The 25,967-nt window shown below is 41.0% G+C and overlaps 1 protein-coding gene across 1 annotated transcript in view; it reads left to right on the forward strand.

Moving 5' to 3' along the window:
• The window catches only part of LOC115108023 (prospero homeobox protein 1-like), a 56,562-nt gene extending 40,278 nt beyond the window's left edge, over positions 1-16,284 (forward strand). Inside the window, 1 exon segment of the mRNA XM_029631891.2 lies at positions 8,063-16,284. Coding sequence (XP_029487751.2) covers positions 8,063-8,248 — 186 coding nt within the window. The 3' untranslated portion in view covers positions 8,249-16,284.
• Positions 16,285-25,967: the final 9,683 nt, after the last annotated feature.

Below are 25,967 nucleotides of genomic sequence, written 5' to 3' on the forward strand. Positions count from 1 at the left end.
TGGTTTCCCCTTCTCCTCTCTTTCCTTTTCTTTCTTTTCCTTTCATTTAATGTCCTTCTCTCCTCTCCTCTTGGACTCTTCAGCCATGGCATTGTCTTATCAGCTAAAGTGGGGTGGCGGGAGACAGACAGGGAGGAAGGGGGAGGAATGGGCATTGGTTCTGTTTGCCCAAATTGACAGTGCAGTCCAAGAGTTTATCAAAGCCGTTGCAGATTATTGATTGATGTTTTGCTCAACAAAGATCTTATATTTTCTCAAAGTTACGATTCTGTTTCCCTGCTGAACAGTTTCCAACATCAATCATTCAGAATTTGAAGCTGGTAAAATGTTGAAAGAAATTGTGTTACGTTGTTAGAGCTCAACCTCCACAGAATTCCGTGTATAGTAAAATCAGCCAGAGCCCTCAGCCAGAGCGAAAGACATGGGAAGCGTTCCTACTCCCAGGCCGGGTGCAGGTTAGGAATTACAGTGGTTTGCGAAAGTATTCACCCCTCTTGGCATTTTTCCTATTTTTTTGCCTTACAACCTGGAATTAAAATAGATTTTTGGGGGTTTGTATCATTTGATTTACACAACATGCCTACCACTTTGATGATGCTAAATATGTTTTATTGTGAATCAAACAAGAAATAAGACAACAAAACAGAAAACTTGAGAGTGCATAACTATTCACTCCCCCAAAGTAAATACTTTATAGAGTATCCTTTTGCATCAATTACAGCTGATAGTCTCTTGGGGTATGTCTCTATAAGCTTGGCACAACTTTCCACTGGGATTTTTGCCCATTCTTCAAGGCAAAACTGCTCCAGCTCCTTCAAGTTGGATGGGTTCCACTGGTGTACAGCAATCTTTAAGTCATACCACAGATTCTCAATTGGATTGAGGACAGGGCTTTGACTAGGCCATTCCAAGACATGTAAAGGTTTCCCCTTCAACCACTCGAGTGTTGCTTTAGCAGTATGCTTAGGGTCATTGTCCTGCTGGAGGTGAACCTCCATCCCAGTCCCAAATCTCTGGAAGACTGAAACAGGTTTCCCTCAAGAATATCCCTGTATTCAGCACCATCCATCATTCCTTAAATTCTAACCAGTTTCCGAGTCCCTGCCGATGAAAAACATCCCCACAGCATGATGCTGCCACCACCATGCTTTACTGTGGGGATGTTGTTCTCGGGGTGATGAGAGGTGTTGGTTCTGTACCAGACATAGTGTTTTCCTTGATGGCAAAAATCTCTATTTTAGTCTCATCTGACCAGAGCATTTCTGCCATATGTTTGGGGAGTCTCCCACATGCCTTTTGGCGAACACCAAACATGTTTGCTTATTTTTAAATTTAAACAATAGCTTTGTTATGGCCATTCTTCTGTAAAGCCCAGTTCTGTGGAGTGTGTGGCTTAAAGTGGTTCCATGGACAGATACTCCAATCTCCCCTGTGGAGCTTTGCAGCTCCTTCAGGGTTATCTTTGGTCTCTTTGATGCCTCTCTGATTAATGCCCTCCTTGCCTTGTCCGTGAGTTTTGTGGGCAGCCCTCTCTTGGCAGGTTTGTTGTGGTGCCATATTCTTTCCATTTTTTATAATGATTTAATGGTGCTCCCTGGGATGTTCAAAGTTTCTGATATTTTTTATAACTCAACCCTGATCTGTACTTCTCCACAACGGACTTGTTTGACGAGCTCCTTGGTCTTCATAGTGCTGCATGCTTTGTTGGTGCCCCTTGCTTCGTGGTGTTGCAGACTCTGGGGCCTTTCAGAAGAGGTGTATATATACTGAGATCATGTGACACTTATATTGCACACAGGTGGACTTTATTTCACGAATTATGTGACTTCTGAAGGTAATTGGTTGCATCAGATCTTATTTAGGGTCTTCATAGCAAAGGGGGTGAATACATACAGTGGGGAGAACAAGTATTTGATACACTGCCAATTTGGCAGGTTTTCCTACTTACAAAGCATGTAGAGGTCTGTAATTTTTTATCATAGGTACACTTCAACTGTGAGAGACGGAATCTAAAACAAAAATCCAGAAAATCACTATGCTTGATTTTTAAGTAATTTATTTGCATTTTATTGCATGACATAAGTATTTGATATATCAGAAAAGCAGAACTTAATATTTGGTACAGAAACCTTTTTTTTGCAATTACAGAGATCATACGGTTCCTGTAGTTCTTGACCAGGTTTGCACACACTGCAGCAGGGATTTTGGCCCACTCCTCCATACAGACCTTCTCCAGATCCTTCAGGTTTCGGGGCTGTCGCTGGGCAATACTGACTTTCAGCTCCATCCAAAGATTTTCTATTGGGTTCAGGTCTGGAGACTGGCTAGGCCACTCCAGGATCTTGAGATGCTTCTTACGGAGCCACTCCTTAGTTGCCCTGGCTGTGTGTTTCGAGTCGTTGTCATACTGGAAGACCCAGCCACGACCCATCTTCAATGCTCTTACTGAGGGAAGGAGGTTGTTGGCCAAGATTTCACGATACATGGCCACATCCATCCTCCCCTCAATACGGTGCAGTCGTCCTGTCCCCTTTGCAGAAAAGCATCCCCAAAGAATGATGTTTCCCCCTCCAAGCTTCACGGTTGGGATGGTGTTCTTGGGGTTGTACTCATCCTTCTTCTTCCTCCAAACACGGCGAGTGGAGTTTAGACCAAAAAGCTCTATTTTTGTCTCATCAGACCACATGACCTTCTCCCATTCCTCCTCTGGATCATCCAGATGGTCATTGGCAAACTTCAGACGGGCCTGGACATGTGCTGGCTTGAGCAGGGGGACCTTGCGTGCGTTGCAGGATTTTAATCCATGACGGCGTAGTGTGTTACTAATGGTTTTCTTTGAGACTGTGGTCCCAGCTCTCTTCAGGTCATTGACGAGGTCCTGCCGTATAGTTCTGGGCTGATCCCTCACCTTCCTAATGATCATTGATGCCCCACGATGTGAGATCTTGCATGGAGCCCCAGACCTAGGGAGATTGACCGTCATCTTGAACTTCTTCCATTTTCTAATCATTCTCACCAAGCTGCTTGCCTATTGTCCTGTAGCCCATCCCAGCTATGTGCAGGTCTACAATTTTTACCCCTGATGTCCTTACACAGCTCTCTGGTCTTGGCCATTGTGGAGAGGTTGGAGTCTGTTTGATTGAGTGTGTGGACAGGTGTCTTTTATACAGATAACGAGTTCAAACAGGTGCAGTTAATACAGGTAATGAGTGGAGAACAGGAGGGCTTCTTAACTTCTTGCGTCGAGCCAACCCGGATCCGGGATCATGACTACAGCCTCAAGCTCATTACCATAACGCAACGTTAACTATTCATGAAAATCGCAAATGAAATGAAATCAATATGCTAGCTCTCATGCTTAGCCTTTTGTTAACAACACTGTCATCTCAGATTTTCAAAAATATGCTTCTCTACCATAGCAAAACTAGCATTTAGCATTTAGCGTTAGCATTTAAGCATTAGCATTTAGCGTTAGCATCACCAGGCAACATTTTCACAAAAACCAGCAAAAACATTCAATAAATCATTTACCTTTGAAGAACTTCGGATGTTTTCAATGAGGAGACTCTCAGTTAGATAGCAAATGTTCAGTTTTCCTGAAAGATTATTTGTGCAGGAGAAATCGGTCCGTTTTCTGCGTCATGTTTGGCTACCAAAAAAAAACGAAAATTCAGTTATAAAAACGCGGAACTTTTTCCAAAATAACTCCATAATATCGACTGAAACATGGCAAACGTTGTTTAGAATCAATCCTCAAGGTGTTTTTCTACATATCTCTTCAACAATGTATCGTTCCTGGAAGTGTGCTTCTCCCTCTGTATCGCATGGTAAAATGAGTGCCACTGACAATTGCGCACCAATTTAGACAAATGTAGTCTCTTATGGCCAATCTTCCAATGATATGCCTACAAATACGTCACAATGCTGCAGACATCTTGGACGAACGGCAGAGAGCATAAGCTCGTTCACGGCACATTCACAGCCATATAAGGAGACGATAGTAAAACAGAGCTTCAAAAATTCAGCTCATTTCCTGTTTGAGGTCTCATCTTGGTTTCGCCTGTAGCATGAGTTCTGGGGCACTCACAGATAATATCTTTGCAGTTTTGAAAACGTCAGAGTGTTTTCTTTCCAAAGCTGCCAATTATATGCATAGTCGAGCATCTTTTCGTGACAAAATATTGCGCTTAAAACGGGCACGTTTTTTTAATCCAATAATGACATAGCGCCCCCATAGGTTGAAGAGGTTAAAGAAAACTAACAGGTCTGTGAGAGCCGGAATTCTTACTGGTTGGTAGGTGATCAAATACTTATGTCATGCAATAAAATGCAAATGAATTACTTAAAAATCATACAATGTGATTTTCTGGATTTTTGTTTTAGATTCCGTCTCTTACAGTTGAAGTGTACCTATGATACAAATTTGACCTTTACATGCTTTGTAAGTAGGAAAACCTGCAAAATCGGCAGTGTATCAAATACTTGTTCTCGCCACTGTATGCACACACCAATTTTTTAAATTTCAATTCAGCAATATACAATATTTTGTGTATGTCCATTACATGTCAAAATTCATTTAAATGACAGGTTGTAATGCAACAAAATAGGAAAAACACCAAGGAGGATGAATACTTTTACGAAGGCACTGTAACCCAGGGGAACTCAGAGCATGTGGGCTCTGTGTGTGGTGTGCTTCTTTCAAGGCTTGCCCAGCACACACAGTGCTTATCTTCTAGGTTCTCTTTTTGTTTGTCCAGCGCTGAGCAAATAGAAGGTGCAATACATCTCCTGACAGTTCCCAAAGGCAGGCATAAAACACGCTGGCCAAACAAACACTATACCCTGAGTCACCTAGAGGAGCTTTCTCAGGCTTTGCAGAACATAGATTCCCACCCCTTGAACAGTAGTGGATTTAGGCCCCCTGGCTGGCTACCTTTCTGCTGTTGATTTAAGCAGTCTTAAGACAGTCTGGATGATGTTGTGTGAATATCCCCCAGCAAGCAGTCTAGGAGCTGCCATTGTCCTCTGCCATATTTTATTACCCCATCAGAAAAAGAGGAAATCCGATTCCCCCTTTCTGCAAGAGAGCTTATCCTGCTGTCTCAAAGCAAGCTGTCATGAGAGAGAGAGAAGGGGAAAGAGAGACAGAGGGAGAGAGAATGAGAGAGAGAATGAGAGAGGAAGGGGTGAGTAGGGGAGACAGAGGATGAATGAGAGTGATTAAATGCCTCATCTGTGCCGCTTGTCCATGGAACCCCCTCGTTTTCTCGTTTCACCCCCCCATCCTCAGTAGGGGGATGATAGGTCCACTTCTCCTTCATCAATATTTACTACCCTAACAGCAGGACTTGGGTTGGGCCATGGAGGGGGAGACGTTGAGGGTGAGCGACATGCGTGTTGTGAGAGGGTACACAGCGGGATGAATGAATGCTGGGTAAAATATTACAACTTTTATTGTCGCCAAACAACACTCTGGCGCTTTTTTTGTCCTTCCTTTCTCTGGCTCCCCCTCTCTCCTATTCTCCTACTCTCCTCCTCTCATATTGTGTTATACTGGGCAAGAGCAGTATAATATCACTTTCCATGAAAGCTCTTGTTTTGGACACTCTCTCACTGCCCCCCCCCCCATTCTGCTATCACCAACGCCTCTGGAACAAAGGTCCAACAGCTGACCCAAGGAAGGAGGGAGGACGGAGTGGGGGACACAACAGTTAGAGCTCTCTGCTGGCCACGACAAGCAGGCAGCTTGTAAGCACACACACACACACACACACACACACACACACACACACACACACACACACACACACACACACACACACACACACACACACACACACACACACACACACACACACACACACACACACACACACACACACACAGACAAAGGGCTCAGAGACAAGAATAACTCTCTCTCTCTCTCTTGCTCCTGCCGCTCTCTCTCTCTGTCTCTCTCTCTCTCTCTCTCTCTCTCTCTCTCAGTCAAGAGGATCTGAAATACCAATACCCTTTTCTGCTTGACATTGCCTTCTCCTTGCAGTCAGCATTTTGCTGTCCTTATATAGTCAAAACGTCAGGAGAAATTCCCTGTAGGAATATTCTTAGTAATGCGGCACTCCCTGCGTCTCGTACTGCACTGGACCGCTGCCTGCCTGTTTGCCTGCCTACCAGTCTGGTGTCTATAGGGGACACAGTCACAGTCTCCTGCCATCCAGTTTATTGTGTCACTGTGTTTCACAGGTGACACCGGGCCAAACACTGATTTTTATTTAATTTTTTATTGTGTCGTAAAAGTGTTATCCATCAGTAAGATATGGTGTTTTGTACAGTAGGTTGTATTGACTGCTGTTATCCCTAGATGGCACACATTTGCTGAATCTGCACACATATATTCACGCGCTGTATTATTTCTCACTCTTTTCTCACACGTACACTTTCTTATTCACGACTCACCTTGTCACACAAAGAACAGTGGACATACACACATTCCTGCACACACACAAACACACACACACACACTCCATTCATCACACTGAGGGTGGTGTTTGGTTGTCCCGTGCCTGTGTGTGTTGTGTGTGTGTGTGTCTGTATGTGTGGGTGTCTGTGTGTTCCGGTGGCCACTAACCTTGCTGTGTCCTGACGCTCCTGATGAGTATCTGCAGGACACAGGAGTAGAGGAGCGGAGTGCTCACTGTCAGGCGTTTGGGTAAGCTGCCAGGTGTGTGTGTGTCTGCCCGCATGTCTGCCTGTGTGTGTGTATGTATGTGTGTGTGTGTTAACATGTGTGTGTGTGTGTGTGGCTGCAGAGCGAGGCAGGCAGAGAGACAGTCAGCATTAACCAAGCAGGTAACCCCTGAATCCTGCATTGCTTTGGGGCTTTGAGTGAAGGAGAGAGGTTCAGCCAAATAAACCAGGGCTGTGTGTGTGTGCATGTGTGTCTGTGTGTGCGTGCATATATGCGTACACGCTCGTGTGTGTGTGCATGTGTGTCTCTCTCTCACAGTGTGAGGTGTGTCATCTACTTGGTTAAATCAGGTGTGTGTGTGTATGTGTGTGGACGTGCATGTGTGTGTGCTCCTTAACATGTGTATGTGTGCTGGCGTGGGGTAAGGTGTCACAGATTTTCCAGGTTCTATGGTGTTAGTGAGCTTTGCTGTCATGGACACTAAAGAGCCTGTGTGTCTGTGTGTTCCCAAAGCATTTAGTACTACTTCCTCTTTTCAGGCTGTTGTGTGGGGTCATATTTACAGTACACTCATAAAGACGTCTTTCTGAAGCTGGGGAGCGGAGGGGGGAGGAGGAGGGTGGGATATAAACCTGAGAATTTGCAAGAAATAAGCCATTATAAGTCACAACACAAGTGTACTGTATATATCAATTGATTTTTTTTTAGGAAGTAGCGACTAAAGAGACAGGTGATACACAATGTTACAGAACACCACAGGGCTTCTCAATACAGCCACGAACTCAACCCTTTATTGTTGTGATAACGGTGTGTTACTGTAAACGATACAATACATGATATACAATACATTTTGATACGTTTTAATAATAGTATTACTAATGGAAGGTCTCTGATATTATAATATATTATTAGGTATTATATACTTAAGCAATAAGGCTTGAGGGGGTGTGGTATATGGACAATATTCCACGGCTAAGGACTGTTCTTATGCTCGACGCAACACAGTGCCTGGGTACAGCCCTACAGCCCTTGGCTGTATATTGGCCATATACCACAAAACCCAGAGGTGCCTTATTGCTATTATAAACTGGCTACTAACATAATTAGAACAGTAAAAATGAATATTTTTCCATACCGGTGGTATATGGTCTCATATCCCACGGCTTTCAGCCAAACAGCATTCAGGGCTGGAACCACACAGTTTAGAAATATAAGTTTATATATATATATAGTGTTACAGTTCATACATACATTCAATGTATGTGGCAGTCATCAGACCCACAACTATGGTGTTGCTATCACCATGCTCCAACTAACCATGCCATCAGGAGAACCTGAACTAACACCCCCTGTCTTCTGTCTGTGTTGGTGCAGGTTCCAGAGCTGTTCCTGGAGGTGGCTACAATTACGCTGCGTGAGTTCTTCAACGCCATTGTGGCAGGAAAAGACGTGGACCCATCCTGGAAGAAGGCCATCTACAAGGTGATCTGCAAGCTGGACAGCGAGGTGCCCGAGGTCTTTAAGTCGCCCAACTGTCTCCAGGAGCTCTTACACGAGTAACCTATCATGACCTGCCTTCAACCCCCCCCCACCCCCTGCCCAACACTTTTTTATGCTTTTGATGTTTTTATTTATTTATTTATTTTTATCTGATTTTCTTGCTTTTTTGAATGTATGAAGTATGAAGTTGCATTCCTCCCAATCTGAGGCCTACTGGGCTGTCCAAGTTATCTAGCTATTGTGTTGTTGTTATTATTATTATTATTATTATTATTATTATTATTTCATCATGACTATGATTATTATTTTTTTTTTTTTGTAAATGATTCTATCTGAAGATACTTTTATCCTATTGTGAGCAAGGGTGTCAAACTCATTTGATTGAAGGCCTATTGCCTGTTTTCTTTCATTTAAGCCCTAGACAACCAGTTGTGGGGAGTTCCTTACTAATTAGTGACCTTAATTCATCAATCAAGTACAAGGGAGGGGCGAAGACCCGCAGATACTCGGCCCTCCATGGATTGAGTTTGACACATGCTATTTGGTGGTTGGACTGTGTGAAACCTGATCTATCTGCCCTGATGTACTAGAAACACTAAATAGGGGTCCTCACTATGCCCAGACAAGGGCTTCCCACGACCCTGTACCCTACCTACTCTAAGAATGACCCTACAATGCTAGTGCGGTCACCAATAGATTTTGGCCCACTACACTACGAAAGGGGAGAGGGGTCCTCAATAGGCTCTCCCCACTATGCGAGGTGACTCCCCAATAGGTGCCCAATACAATGGATATCCCACGGAGGACAACACTACACTACACTTTATTAACTACTGAACTATACTGGAATACTAGTACTGGTCTGTATTGGTATACTGGAACTGGACTGGTATCACTCATCTACTGAGCTCGACCTTGATACTTTAAAGTGTGCTTTCTGTGATTAGGACATTGTGTTTATTGGGTGTATATTATTCATATTATTTTTCCTGTTGTTATTGTTGTTTTTATTATTATTATTTGTCATCATTGCTTGATACAGATTGGCACTTCCAGATTTGTCCCTTGACAACGTTACAGAAAATAAATTATTATTATTGTTCCAAAAGAGTATAAATTCTCTACATATAATTACTTTGCTCTCAGCAATTTGGGCAAAAACCTCTTGCTCATTTTCATATTCCCCATCCCTCCTCTTTCTGTTTGTATAGGTCCAAGTTTTGTTTGAACTTCTCTGCTGATAGGGAAGACAGTGGAGAGAGAGTAGGCTTCGGTCCTGGGGCTCAAGTAAATACACAAGGGGGAGTCTCCACCCTAAGCTTTGCACAACTAGAAAACATTGCTGTAAAAGGTGTTGGTTTGGAAGAGCACATGGTGCAACCAGTGGCAGTGCACAAATACAGAGGTGTGTGGGGCAGTGACACACACACACACACACACACACACACACACAGTATACATAAACACACACATAGAGACATGCAGCTTATGACCTTTTGGTATTAAGACAGACCAGTTACTGATTGAGTTTATGACTTATTGTTTCAAGGCTGAATTTCCACATTTACTCCAGCATTGAAATATCAAGAGTACATGTTATCTTCATACATTTATGGGCCATTCATTAAGGACTACATCATTAATTCATTCGTTCATACATACATTACCAGTCAAAAGTTTGGACACACCTACTCATTCAAGAGTTTTTCTTTATTTCTACTATTTTCTACATTGTAGAATAATAGTGAAGACATCACAGCTATGAAATAACACATATGGGATCATGTAGTAACCAAAAAAGTGTTGATAATGAGAGCTTTGCACACTCTTGGCATTCCCTGAACCAGCTTCACCTGGAATGCTTTTCCAACAGTCTTGAAGGAGTTCCCACATATACTGAGCACTTGTTGGCTGGTTTTCCTTCACTCTGTGGTCCAACTCATCCCAAACCATCTCAATTTGGTTGAGATCGGGTCTAAGGCACTGCATCTCAAATCAAATCAAATTTGTCACATGCGCCAAATACAACAGGTGTCGACCTTACAGTGAAATGCTTACTTACAAGCCCTTAACCAACAATGCAGTTTAAAAAAAAAGTGTTAAGTAAAATATAAATAAAAAAAATATTATTAAATAGCAGCACTAAAATAACAGTAGCGAGGCTACTATATACAGGGGGTACTGGTACAGAGTCAATGAGTAAGGGCACAGGTTAGTCGAGGTAATTGAGGTAAAATGTAGGTAGAGGTCAAGTGACTATGCATAGATAATAAACAGAGAATAGCAGCAGTGTAAAAGTGTGTGTGCAGACTAAAGTGTGTGTGCAGACTAATGCAAATAGTCTGGGTAGTCACTTGATTAGCTGTTCAGAAGTCTTATAGCTTGTGGTTAGAAGTTGTAGAGGTCCTGGATGGCAGGAAGCTTGACCCCAGTGATGTACTGGGCTGTACGCACTACCCTCTGTAGTGCCTCTGCAGTTGCCATACCAGGCAGTGATGCAAACAGTCAGGATGCTCTCAATGGTGCAGCTGTAGAACTTTTTAAGGATCTGAGGATCCATTCCAAATCTTTTCAGTCTCCTGAGGGGGAATAGACTTTGCCAAGCCCACTTCGTGACTGTCTTGGTGTGTTTGGACCATGATAGTTTTTGGTGATGTGGACACCAAGGAACTTGAAGCTCTCAACCTGCTCCACTACAGCCCCGTCGATGAGAATAGGGGTGTGCTCAATCCTCCTTTTCCTGTAGTCCAATGGTGGTTTTGGAGTCGTGAACAGAGTGAACAGGGAGTACAGCACGGGACTGAGCACGCACCCCTGAGGGACTCCTGTGTTGAGAATCAGCGTGGCAGATGTGTTGTCACCTACCCTTACCACCTTGTGGGCGACCCGTCAGAAAGTCCAGGATCCAGTTGCAGAGGGAGGTGTTTAGTCCCAGGGTCCTAGCTTAGTGATGAAATTTGAGGGCACTTATGGTGTTGAACGCTGAACTGTAGTCAATGAATAGCATTCTCATTTATGTGTTCCTTTTGTCCAGGTGAGAAAGGGCAGTGTGGAGTGCAAGATTGCATCATCAGTGGATCTGTTGGGACGGTATGCAAATTGGAAAGGGTCTAGGGTTTCTGGGATAATGGTGTTTATGTGAGCCATGACCAGACATTCAAAGCACTTCATGGCTACAGACGTGAGTGCTACGGGTCGTTAGTCATTTAGGCAGGTAAACTTAGTGTTCTTGGGCACACGGACTATGGTGGTCTGCTTGAAACATGTTGGTATTACAGACTCAGTCAGGGACAGGTTGAAAATGTCAGGGATAACACTTGCCAGTTAGTCAGTGCATGCTTGGAGCAAACGTCCTGGTAATCTCAATGTTAGAGGTGTCACTACAGACCATGGTTTGATCCCCGGCTGTATCACAACCGGCCATGATTGGTAGTCCATAGGGCGGCACACAATTGGCCCAGCATCGTCCGGATTAGGGAGGGTTTAGTACAAATAAAGAAAAACCCTGAAATGAGTAGGTGTGTCCAAACTCTTGACTGGTACTATACATAGTTTACGATAGTGTGTGGATAAAATGGAAGGTAGAAATGTTTTCTTTAACAGTCCTATGAGGTAACAGGAGCTACTTACTGCTACTTGTGGTTGTAATCAGGGATGAAATGGTATGCAATGGTGCTTAAATTCCAGACAAACTAAACTATAATTATTAGGTAATAATTCGGTTTTTACCATTAACAGTACTGTTTACTTTAATACCATGTAAATGTTGGACCTTAAAAGGACTGTAAAATAAGGCCCCAGTTATGTCTGTAATGATTGCTTTTTGCAGTGGAGTTTATCTCAACAGCATAATTCTGTGAGGAAGCTAATTACAATTAACTAAGAGGATGCAACATGAAGCAACTCTCCAAGCAAATTAAAAGTTGGTTTAATATTTTATTACAACAGCACTGTACTACTCTGTGATGTAATTCTTTTTTTGCAGATATGTAGCTAGGTAAATAGATGGCTAGGTAAATACATAGATGGCTTACTGAATATTAGAGAGAGGAGAGATCAAATCAAATTACATTTTATTGGTCACATACATATGGTTAGCAGATGGTATTGTGAGTGCATTGATATGCTTGTTGCAAAGTTTCCTAAGGACTAGAAGTGAGGCAGCCCTCTTGTCAGCGCCATACTGTAGGTAATGGGAGGGAGGAGGAGAGGGATATTTTCTTGACCATGTCATCTAACCAGAAAAAAACTCATAGTATGGCTATAGCCTAAAACTGGGGCCTAGAATTTTGCCTTGTCAAGTCACAAGGTCAGGAAAAACGGAGATAAAAATACACACACAGACATTCAGAAATTGTATGGACACAGACACGTTTCTCCTCCTACATCCTCCTCTCTTCTCTTCTTCTCTGTATCATTAATCTGGCTTAGCACTAGCTGCTCCCTTTCTTCCTGAACAATACAAGGTTAGAGTTTACCACTCAGCCCAGAGGGAAATGTAGAACCTCTCAAAGACCTGATACAAAGACTCTGCCCATGATACAGAATCATTTTATTAGAGTGCTTATGCCTAGTTTATTCAGTAATTGATACATTAATATATATATACACCATTCCTTGATTTATTTCCAGTGAAATACATTAACTTTCAATATTTAGCTTTTTGTTTTGATATTTTTTGGGATCTAGTTGAATCCCTTTATCCTGTTTTGTTTGAAGCTGCCTGCTCTGGCTTTGTTACTGATACAATATAGTTAGTAGTAGTTCCTTGACCTTCAATTAGAAGTACATTCTAAGCACTGAAAGATCACATACTGTATGTGTGTGTATGTATGTCTGTTTGTATGTGCATGTATGTGTGTGTGTGTGTGTGTGTGTGTGTGTAATGTGTGTGTGCTTACTTGTTATTGCCCCCGGCTACATCGGCTTTGGTTCGCTGTATGTCAAAAAATATCCAAAGGAGCAGCGTGCTTAACCTGCTGACTTGCAAAGGCGACACATAGCGTTTGGGAAAAAAGGAGGAGAGAAAGACAGAGAGCTACTCCCTTCATTATGTTCACCCCCAGACACTGTTCTTCTTAAGATCCAATCCCTGAGAGAGGCCAGGAGAGGGATTTCTCATTGAGGGGATGGGTTTGTCTTAAAGTCTCAAGGCACCAGCCAACGGCTTAAAAGATCCTGTAACACAAGACAAAGGAGAGGAAGGACACTTTTATCTGATACATGGATTAATATCCCCCTCCCTCCCCTCCTACAACCCCGCCCTAAAAAGTTGTTCCTGTGCGTTGTGCAGCTACAATGAACACATTATTCCTGCTTTAAAGGACCCTTATTTAAACGGATTATGACGACCTTAATACCACCTCACAAACATTTTTTGTTTGTGTTTTATTTTGTGTTTGTTTGGTTTCTAGAATATTGCTATCGAAATGCATATAAATATGGTATTTTTTAAGAATGATAAAATGTAAATCTATTTAAAAAAGCTAATAATAGAGTGAACCTTTGGGAAGGATCTCTGGCAGGAATTGTGTCATGAAGCATAACGTTTCGATCGTATTTTTTGTGATTTCTTAGTTTCGATCTGTTGCAGAAAAAAGTTATTTGTTGGTATCTTAAAAGTAGAATAGAAGCAACAGCAGTAGTTTTTGCAGGTTTAGTGATTGCGAAGACATTTCATTTGATTTCTCTGCATTTTGTATTGAACGGGTGTGTTTTGGAGATAAAAAACGTTTTTGATTCCTTTTTGGGGAGCATAACATGTGATGCTGTAACTGTACATATTGAAAAAGGGAACGATCGCTTAGATCTTTATCATGGTGCTCCCGAGTCTAACATGACTTGGAAGGGGATAGAGGGAGTAGGGATTAAAAGAAAAAGACAGAGCGAGTGAGTGAGATATGACATACTCTCTCTACCTGCTCTCCAATCTCTTTTCCCCAAAGACACAGAGGAGACGTTTTTACGCCATGCAACACCCTAAAAATATTGTCTGTTCCCCTCTGTGGGCGATGTCCTTGAAAACTGCACCAGCATCCCTTTTCTGTCGACGGAACATGGCGTAGGTGTCCCTTTATTATGATGTCATAGTGCCCTGTTGGCAGTGGATCCAGACTGGTCCACACAAGGTCGTTGGTGTCTCTCTTTACAACCCAAGAGAGGCCTTAGTGAGAAGAAAACTGGAATTTATTGTCCCCGTAAACTACTGGTGAAAGAATGGAGGGGGAAACTATTTTTGTAAACATACTGTATGACAGTCAGTTACCCAACATTCACTGGATTCTGTCATTGGAGTAGAATAGAACTGGTCTAAAAACTGGAGGTACAGAATTAAGAAGAGTTTTGATGCACATACACCCTCCATTCATCACACTGAGGGGAGTGTTTGGTTGTCCCGTGCCTGTGTGTGTGTGTGTGTGTGTGTGTGTGTGTGAGTGTGTGAGTGTGTGAGTGTGTGTGTGTGTGTGTGTGTGTGAATGCATACGTGCGCCAGTGTGTGTGTTTTTGCAAAGTTACTGCATGTTGAATTATGACTTAAAAGGGGTCTATTTCTCAATGGTTTCACTAGTAGTTTTTTTGGGCTAGTCTTTTGTAAATATCAAGTACGTGGAATCTAAAGTGATAAATACTGCCGTTGTATACAACTTTTGTTTATGCTTTTTGTATTATATTATTATTTAAATCTAGTGCAGTAATTCCAACTAAAATTGCCATTGCTCATATATACAGTCTCATTTATTATATACAGAGTTGAATAAGTTATCGAAAAAAAAAAATATTTCTATTTTTCTTTCAGATTTTATGTAATTTATTGGTTTAATTTATCCCAAATTATTCAATGTTGTGTTTTCTTTTTTTACCATGTGAAGGCTGTATTGTATTTCATGAGGTAGAACCAATCCAATTGAACATACACTATATATCAAAAGGTATGTGAACACCCCTTCAAATTAGTGGATTCGGCTATTTCAGCCACACCTGTTGCTGACCGGTGTATAAAATTGAGCACACAGTCATGCAATCTCCATAGAGAAACATTGGCAGTAGATTGGCCTTACTGAAAAGCTCAGTGACTTTCAACGTGGCACCGTCATAGGATGCTACCTTTCCAACAAGTCAGTTCGTCAAAAATGTCTGCCCTGCTAGAGCTGCCCTGGTCAACTGTAGGTGTTGTTATTGTAAAGTGGAAATCTCTAGGAGCAACAACTGCTCATTGTGAAGTGGTAGGCCACACAAGCTCACAGAATGGGACCCCCGAGTGCTGAAGCACATAAACATTTTCTGTCCCCAAGTTCCAAACTGCCTCTGGAAGCAACGTCAGCACAATAACTGTACGTTGGGAGCTTCATGAAATGGGTTTCCATGGCCGAGCAGCCGCACACAAGATCACCATGCACAATGCCAAGTGTCGGCTGGAGTGGTGTAAAGCTCACAGCCATTGGACTCTGGAGCAGTGGAAACGCGTTCTCTGGAGTGATGAATTGTTTCGCTATCTGGCAGTCAGATGGACGATTCTGAGTTTGGCACGTGCCATGAGAACCTTGAGGTCAGGGCAGCCTTCCAATTCATCCCAAAGGTGTTCGATGGTCTTGACCATCACCAATGCTCGTGGCTGAAGTCCCAGCAGCAATGTTCCAACATGTAGTGAAAAGCCTTCCCAGAAGAGTGGAGACTGTTATAGCTGCAAAAGGGGGGGAGGGGCAACTCCATTTTAATGCCCACAATTTTGGAATGAGATGTTCGATGAGCAGGTGTCCACATACTTTTGGTCATGCAGTGTACTTTAAAAAGAAGAAGATACTTGAGAGCACTCAATCAGTTCTCTGAAATTGTCACATGAGGATTTCGACAGCTAATATTAACTGGAGAAATGTAGGAAAGGTTATGTTTTTTTAGGGGACAGGTAGAGTGCTAAAAGAAAAGTTTGAAGCATTCTTTGTATTTTCTCCAGACTTTTCCCACTCTACTGCTTTGGCCCTCCCCACAGACAGAGTAGTTGAATTGCCTATCGTGCCTTCATCCTCTATGAACTGAATGTATGTGCAGTATAAGTGCAAGCTTGAGCAAGCGTGTGCAAAATAAAAATGTAAACGAGATTACAGAATGTCTGACTCTCCAAACTCATTTCTAAATTCAACCTACCTTTATGTGTGTGTGTGTGTGTGTGTGTGTGTGTGTGTGTGTGTGTGTGTGTGTGTGTGTGTGTGTGTGTGTGTGCGTGTGCGTGTGCATGTGTATAAGGGGGGGTCTTTGACACATCTGTAGCTCTGGTGTACACCCTGGTTATTCTGGCATAGATAGAGGACGGAGAGAGAGAGAGAAAAAATAAGTAGTGTGGTTATTTGTGCGTTTGTAACTGTATGCATGCTTGACTGTGTGTGCTCGCTATGATATATTTCTTAGAAAAAAAAACGTAGAGTCGATAACCGTTCCCGGTGAAAATCTAATTAGCACAATAAAGATAATAATCCCCATCAAAAAGCCACCTGGCTAGAGATACCTGCATGGGCTGCGTATCAATCAACCAAAATAGCCCACGTTAACATATGTAGCTTAAGAAACAAGGTTCATGAAATCAATAATATGCTGGTAACAGATGGCGTTCATATTCTGACAATCTCTGAAACTCACTTAGATAATACCTTTAATGATACATTGGTAGTAATACAAGGTTATAACATTTATAGAACATATAGAAATGCCAATGGTGGAGGTGTTGGTGTTTAAATTCAGAACCACCTCCCTGTAAAGATTAGAGGATCTCATGTTAAATACTGTTGAAGTAATATGGCTACATGTTCATTTGCCTCACCTAAAACCCATACTGGTGGGAAGCTGCTATAGACAACCAAGTGCTAAGTCAGTATCTGGATAACGTGTGAAATGCTTGATAATGTATGTGATAACAGAGAGGTATATTTTCTGGGTGATTTAAATATTGACTGGCTTTCATCAAGCTGCCCACTCAGGAAAAAGCTTCAACCTCTAAATAGTGCCTGCAACCTGGATCTGGTTATCAGTCAACCTACTAGGGTAGTTACAAACAGCACATTAATGAAATCCTCAACATGTATTGATCATATCTTTACTAATGCTGCAGAATCCAGATCCATCAGATGTAGTGATCACAATATAGTAGCCATATCTAGGAAAGCCAAAGTTCCAAAGGCTGGCCCTAATACAGTGTATAAGAGATCATACAATAAGTTTTGTAGTGATACCTATGTTGTTGATGTAAAGAATATTTGTTGGTCCATGGTGTGTAGTAAAGAGAAAGCAGATGCTGCACCTGACACATTTGTGAAATTAGCTTATTCCATTTACTAATAAGCATGTACCTATTAAGAAAATTGATGAGGAATTGAAAAAAATGATATGGTTGAGAGGTATGAGGCAAAAAAAGTTGCAAATAAGTCTGGCTGCACAACCGATTGGCAAACGTATTGAAAATTGAGAATTCATGTGTCTAAACTGAATAAAAAGGAGAAGAAACTAGACTATGAAACAAAGATAAATGGCATAAAGATTGATAGTAAAAAGCTTTGGAGCACCTTAAATGTAATTTCGGGGAAAAAGGCAAACTCAGCTCCAACATTTATTGAATCAGACGGTTCATCCATCACAAAACTAACTGATATTGCAAACTACTTTAATTATTTTGACATCATCGATCACAGTCTGCTGCTGGAAAAACATATGTTTTATGGCTTTACACCCCCTGCTATATTGTGGAAAAAATAGTTACTGAATATACTGTTTTCCATACTATTCTACGGTATCTCATTCACATAATTAATCATGTTTACATATCTTGCATTACTCAAATGTATATACTGTATTCTATATTATTCTACTGTCTCTTAGTCCGTTCCACTCTGACATTGCTCGTCCATGAATACAGTTGAAGTCGGAAGTTTACATACACCTTAGCCAAATACATTTAAACTCAGTTTTTCACAATTCCTGACATTTAATTCTCATAAAAATACCCTGGCTTAGGTCAGTTAGGATCACCCCTTTATTTTAAGAATGTGAAATATCAGAATAATAGTAATGATTTATTTCAGCTTTTATTTATTTCATCACATTCCCAGTGAGTCAGAAGTTTACATACACTCAATTAGTATTTGGTAGCATTGCCTTTAAAGGCACAGTCAACTGAGTGTATGTAAACTACTGACCCACTGGAATTGTGATAAAGTGAATTATTGTCACATACGTCGTATTGAAAATGACCGGACCAAGGTGCAGCGTGGTGAGTGTACATTTTCCTTTATTATAAATGTCGCCAACAAAACAAGAAACAATCAAAACGACCGTGGCGCTTACTAGGGCTATACAGGCCACTAACAAAGACAACTACCCACAACTAAAGTGGAAAAACAGGCGGCCTAAGTATGATTCCCAATCAGAGACAACGATAGACAGCTGTCACTGATTGAGAACCATACCAGGCCAAAACATAGAAACAGAAAACATAGAAATAAAGAAACTAGAATGCACCCCAGTCATACCCTGGCTAAACCAAAATAGAGAATAAAAGCCTCTCTATGGCCAGGGCGTGACAATTATAAGTGAAATAATCTGTCTGTAAACAATTGTTGGAAAAATGACTTGTGTCATGCACACAGTAGAAGTCCTAACCGATTTTCCAAAACTATAGTTTGTTAACAAGAAATTTGTGGAGTGGTTGAAAATGAGTTTTAATGACTCCATCCTAAGTGTAAACTTCTGACTGTATATAGTCTTAATTCATTCCTACTTAGATTTGTGTCTATTGGATATATGTTGTGTAATTTGTAAAAAAAAACAGTGCCTTGCAAAATAATTAATCTACCTTGGTGTTTTTCCTATTTTGTTGCATTACAACCTTTAACTTAAATACACAAAATTTTCCAAGTTGGTGAATTGAAATATAAAACAATTTCTTGTTTCAAAAAATGCAAAAAAAAATCAAAAACTGTAAAATGGTGTGTGCATATGTATTCACCCCCTTTGCTACGCAGCCCCTAAACAAGATCTGATGCAACCAATTACCTTCAGAAGTCACAAATGGAAAGAATATGGCACCACAACAAACCTGCCAAGAGAGGGCCGCCCCCTAACATCTTACGGACCAGGCAAGGAAGGCATTAATCAGAGAGGCAACAAAGACTCTAAAGATAACCCTGAAGGCGCTGCAAAGCTCCACAGCGGAGATTAGAGTATCTGTCCATGGGACCACTCCACAGAGCTGGGCTTTACGGAAGAGTGGCCATAAAAAAAAGCCATTGCTTAACTTTACTTGGGTAGGGGGCAGCATTCGGAATTTTGGATGAAAAGTGTGCCCAAATTAAACTACTTGCTACTCAGGCCCAGAAGACAGGATATGCATATAATTAGTAGATTTGGATAGAAAACACTCTAAAATTTCCACAGCTGTTAACCTGTTGCTTCTACTCGGGACGCTTGCGTCCCAACTAGAGCTCTGGAAATGCAAATGCGCTACGCTAAATGCTAATAGTATTAGTTAAAACTCAAAAGTTCATTAAAATACACATGCAGGGTATCGAATTAAAGCTACACTCGTTGTGAATCCAGGCAACAAGTCAGATTTTTAAAATGCTTTTCGGCGAAAGCATGAGAAGCTATTATCTGATAGCATGCAACACCCCAAAAGACCCACAGGGGACGTAAACAAAATAATTAGCATTTCGGCGTTACACAAACCGCACAATAAAATAGAAAACATTCATTACCTTTCACCATCTTCTTTGTTGGCACTCCTAGATGTCCCATAAACACTATTTGGGTCTTTATTTCGATTAAATCGGTCCATATAAAGCCTAGATATCGTTATATGTAGACTGTGTGATAAACGAAAAAACATCGTTTCAAAACGTAACGTCATTTTTTAAAATTCAAAAAGTCGACGATAAGCTTTCACAAAACACTTCGAAATACGTTTGTAATGCAACTTTAGGTATTAGTAAACGTTAATAAGCGATAAAATTCATCAGGAGGCGATGTAAAGATCATTAGCTGTCCGTCTGGACAAATGTCCGGCTAGAAACTCAACGAAAATATCCGGTCCTAGACCGGATTAGATACGGTGTCCTGTATGTGTTTGACCAAGAAAAAACTCGAAGGGAAATGACAAGACTCTAGACACCCTGTGGAAGCTGTAGGTACTGCAACCTCAGTCAATTAATTGTGGTTCACGTTTATCAATGGGTTCAAGTAGCGCATGGATATATTTTCCCCATTTTCAGTGATCAGTTTTTCCTGTGCTTTTCGATGTAAATGCCGTTCTGGTAAAGCCACAGCAGTGATTTAACCAGTTTTTTAAACGTCTGAGTGTTTTCTATCCACACAGACTAAGCAAATGCATATACTATATTCCTGGCATGAGTAGCAGGGCGCTGAAATGTTGCGCGATTTTTAACAGAATGTTCAAAAAAGTAGAGGGTCGACTGAAGAGGTTAAAATAATGTCTGTGAGTATAACAGAACTTATATGGCAGGCAAAAACCCAAGGGAAATCCAACCAGGAAGTACTATTATTTTGAAAGGCTATTTTTCCATTGAAAGCCTATCCACCATACAAAGACTTAGTACCCAGTTCACGATCTCTATGGCTTCCTCAACATGTGACCAGTCTTTAGGCATTGTTTCAGGCTTTTACTCTGAAAAATGAGGGAGATACAGCACTTTCAATCAGTGGCCAGTGGAAATTTCCATTCATCAGCCATGCTGATCAGCCTGATCGGGAACGTGCCTTTCTTGTATCTCCTTTCCTATTGACGAAGCTTTTGTCCGGTTGAAATATGATTGATTATTTATGGCAAAAACAACCGGAGGATTGATTTTAAACATTGTTTGGCATGTTTCTACTAACTTTTATTGTACTTAAAAAAAACTTTTAGTCTGGACTTATTAGTGCCTTAAGCATTCGGATTACTGGACAAAATGCTCGAACAAAAAGGAGATATTTGGTCATAAAGAGGGATATTATTGAACAAAACAAACATTTATTTTCTAACATGGAGACCTGGGAGTGCCACCAGATGAAGATCATCAAAGGTAAGTGATTAATTTTAATGCTATTTCTGACTTTTGTGAAACTCTCCTTGGCTGGAAAATGGCTGTATGGGTTTCTGTGGCTAGGTGCAGACCTAACATAATCACAAAGTGTGCTTTCTCCATAAAGCCTTTTTGAAATCTGACACAGCGGTTGCATTAAGGAGAAGGTTAGCTTTATTCGTATGTTAAACACATCGTTTATCAATGTTTATGATTAGTATTTTTATCATTTGATGTGGCTCTCTGCACTTTCACCGGATCTTTGTCTGAGACCAAGCATTTCGGACCATAACGTGCCAATGTAAACTGCAATTTTTGGATATAAATATGAATTTTATCGATACCCTCAGATACCCTAAAATGTAATCAAACTATAACATTTATTACGGATAGAAGTATGTTCAATAGGAAACTTATTTTAGCAGGTGCGTCCTGTTTACATGGCGTGCGTAAACCTGAATTTCCAAGACTGTGTCCCTGTACTACAACTGATATTTATTATTTGTTTTTGGAGTTACAAGCCTGAAACCTTGAACATAGACTGCTGACACCTTGTGTAAGCCGTAGGAATTGCATCCAGGGAGCTAATTTTCAATATGACCTTTTACTTGTCTTTCTAAGATGATGGTCTCTCAAAACAAAAAATCTGGTTGGTTTTGCTTTGAATTTTCTCCAACCATATATATTGTGTTATATTCCTCTACATTATTTTAACATTTCTACAAACTTCAAAGTTTTGTCTTGCCAATGGTATCAATTATATCCATATCCTGGCTTCAGGGCCTGAGCAACAGGCAGTTTGCTTTTGGCACGTCATTCAGACAGGAAGTGGAGAAAAAAGGGGCCTAGCCCTGAGAGGTTTCAGATTGCTGTACACCAGCGGATCCCATCCAACTTGAAGGTGCTGGAGAAGTTTTGCCTTGAAGAATGGGTAACAATCCCAATGGCTAGATGTGTCAAGCTTATAGAGACATACCTCAAGAGACTTGCAGCTGTAATTGCTACAAAAGGTGGCTCTACAAAGTATTGACTTTGGGGGGGTGAATAGTTATGCACGCTCAAGTTTTCAGTTTTTTTTGTCTTATTTCTTGTTTGTTTCACAATAAAACATATTTTGCATCTTCAAAGTGGTACGAATGTTGTGTAAATGAAATGATACAACCCCCCCAAATTTTTTTTGTTTTTTAATTCCAGGTTGTAAGGCAACAAAATAGGAAAAAGGCCAAGGGGGTGAATACTTTCGTAAGCCACTCTATTACTTGTTAGATATTACTGCGCTGTCGGAGCTAGAAGCACAAGCATTTCACTCAGAGCTCTAGTGACCATTTCTCCAACCTCATGGCTTGGTGTTTGCTTTGACATGCACTGTCAACTGTGGGACCTTATATAGACAGGTGTGTGCCTTTCCAAATCATGTCCAATTAATAGAAATTACCACAGGTGGACTCCAGTAAAGTTTTTGAAACATCTCAAGGGTGATCAATGGAAACAGGATGCACCTGAGCTCCATTTCGAGTCACATAGCAAAGGGTCTGAATACTTATGTAAATAAGGTGTTTTTGTTTTTAATTTGAACTAAATTTACAACAACTTCTAAAAAACAGTTTTTGCTTTGTCATTATGGGGTATTGTATGCAGATTGATGACAAAAAAATGTATTTAATCAATTTAGAATAAGGCTGTAATGTAACAAAATGTGGAAAAAGTCAAGGAGTCTGAATACTCTCCGAATGCACTGTATGAGTTCACAAAAACATGTATGGAGACACAGCACATGGAGACAAGATAATGTGATGAAGTCTAGACTGACAGAGGGACTTGATACTGATGTCTCTGAATGAAGAGAGACCTGGCATGCATAAACATTTTACTAGACACAACTTTCACTTGTGTCGTCTTTTTTATTACTGAATTGAATGGTATCATTCCCTATGGCGATGTAGTACTGTGTATTCTGCACCAGGATCAAGGAACTCCTATTGTATACGGGACACCACACAGGAAGGCATGACCACTCTGATATCTTTGCCATTAGCACTAGACAAAATGTTCGTCGGCACTGCATCTGTACTGGATGGGAATGAGAATAAAATATGAAAGGGTCACATTGTTAAATGAGCAGAACACTGTATCTATGGTATTATGTAAAGGGTTGTTGAAAGTTATCAAAATACTTAGTTTAGAAAACCTATATCAATTTAGCAATTGCAGTCTTCTCATATTACTCTGTAGGTTACTGACCTATTCAAAGCCTCCTTCAGCATCTCACCATACCTGTAGTTATTGAACTCAACCTGCAGGGGGTTTGTTTGTTGCGATTGAGTGGGGGCAACAGATGTGGGCAAGGTTCTGACGGATGGGTTTGTCTTGGTAATGGCAAGGACACACCCAAGAAACACAAACATCGAACCACACCCCCCAAGCCAAGTCACGTTTTGCTTTTGTATTTCTTGCGGAGCAAGCCAAAAAACAAGGCAAAATCAGTGGGTGTAGTTCCCCTGTTGAACCAGCCTTAGTAGCGTAGGCCTATGGTAAGGGTAGTGGAGGGCTTGATATGAAGTGGAAATCAAGCAATCTGTTTTTTAAAACAAAAACAACATTTCTAAATAGGATGGGGTCAGAAGCATGACATCATAAATGGCCTCTCTCGTTCCATGGCACTGTGTGCAGCACACGTAGGCCTAAATGTTTTCACGCATAACATTTGCACATCTCTTTGTATCGTTGCCTATCTGCAAGGCAAATTCTCCAAAAATCTGCCATTGATAATGCATGTCTTTGGTAATTGGACGATGGGGAGAGATTGCTTACTTGAACAAGAAATTAAGTATGCAGGTATGTGAACTATGAATAATTAAAAAGTATCAGGGCTGAAACCGTAATATGTCAAAGAACTCCCATTAGACCATTTATTACCCCTTTATTCATAGGTTACTTGGCCAACGGTCAGGATAAAAAGTCCAGTGCACCAGTTTCTCCATGACGAAATTGCAAACAAACATGCATTTGACACTTGCGCCTCTTTAGAGCCAGATCAAAATAAAGCCCTCTCTCTCTCTTTTTGCTAGCCTTAACCGGGAGCTACGGCTCCTTAGGTAGGACTGAGGCATAGTACTTGTACAACACCAACCGTCTGCTATGTAATCAAATACCATCTGTCTCCTCATCAGAAGACCCTCACGCACAAGCACGCACGCACACTCGCACATATATGCTTTCACTCTGGTTATCTTTGTATGTGTGTATGTGTGTATTTACTATCAAGATTCCCTCTGCCCCTGGCCTGATGAGGAAGTTGATTGGGTCACATTAGTAGCTTCTATTTTCACAGTGAGTTCAGAGGTCATTGTCGTTGGGTATCCATGTTTGTTCTGGTGCCTGTGTGTCTCTGTGTCACGCAAACATTGGCTCCCGTCTCTGCTCTTCCCAGCAGAAGAGATAGTGGACTTTACCTACAGCCTTACTCCCATCCTTAAATCAATGGCCCACTATCTCAGGGCAGCAAACGTTTCCCAATGTTGACAGAATGCTACCTCTTCTTCTGCACACACAACTTTTACACAAACACCAAGGTCCTCCATGTCCCTCTTCCTCAAGGTTAGCTTGTTTTGCACTCAGGTTTACAGTTTATGCAATAACACTGAATTAGAGTTTTCACTCAATAACATTTGCTTTTCAACCAATGCAAACTGTCCCTTTTGATGATATACTGTAACCTTCTGAAAATGTTATGTTTTATTCATTTAATTTATATATATATATATATATATATATAAATATATATATATATTAGGTATTTTATTTGTTTTTATTTATATATATATATATGAGATTGGTCAAGTCTATAGACCGATAGCTGTGGGATAAATAGATTGCAGAAAAGACAGATATATGTCTCGTTAAGGGAAGGCCTTTAGGTATGGGGACATCTAGTGGTGAGAATGTGTGGTGCATTCAGTGAGCCATTTCATCATCATAACTAACTACACAGCTGAACTGGCAACATGTGGTGTGGTGAGGTTATTGGCTGGGTAAGCACCATCGGTGCAGTGCTGTTTTTGTAGGTACCGGAGAGCACATTTTTTGTTATGTCATAATTTCTCAATGATAGTTGGTACCGACATGTTGCCTATTGTATGATATATAGCATGCATTTTGTGACAAAATAAACAAATGACGAATACAATTTGATTTGATATGTTTCATTTATACTGAACAAAAATATAAATGCGACATGCAACAATTTCAAAGATTTTACTGTGAGGAAATCAGTCAAATTAAATAAATGACTTAGGTCCCTAGTCTATGGATTTCACATGAAAGGTTGCAAGATTGAATATCTGTAATTCAAATCAAATTTCAAATCAAATGTATTTATATAGCCCTTCTTACATCAGCTGATGTCTCAAAGTGCTGTACAGAAACCCAGCCTAAAACCCCAAACAGCAAGCAATGCAGGTGTAGAAGCACGGTGGCTAGGAAAAACTCCCTAGAAAGGCCAAAACCTAGGAAGAAACCTAGAGAGGAACCAGGCTATGAGGGGTGGCCAGTCCTCTTCTGGCTGTGCTGGGTGGAGATTATAACAGAACATGGCCAAGATGTTCAAATGTTCATAAATGACCAGCATGGTCAAATAATAATAATCACAGTAGTTGTCGAGGGTGCAGCAAGTCAGCACCTCAGGAGTAAATGTCAGTTGGCTTTTCATAGCCGATCAT

This window comes from Oncorhynchus nerka, linkage group LG24 (genome assembly GCF_034236695.1).
Source record: "Oncorhynchus nerka isolate Pitt River linkage group LG24, Oner_Uvic_2.0, whole genome shotgun sequence".
Lineage (NCBI taxonomy): Eukaryota > Metazoa > Chordata > Actinopteri > Salmoniformes > Salmonidae > Oncorhynchus > Oncorhynchus nerka.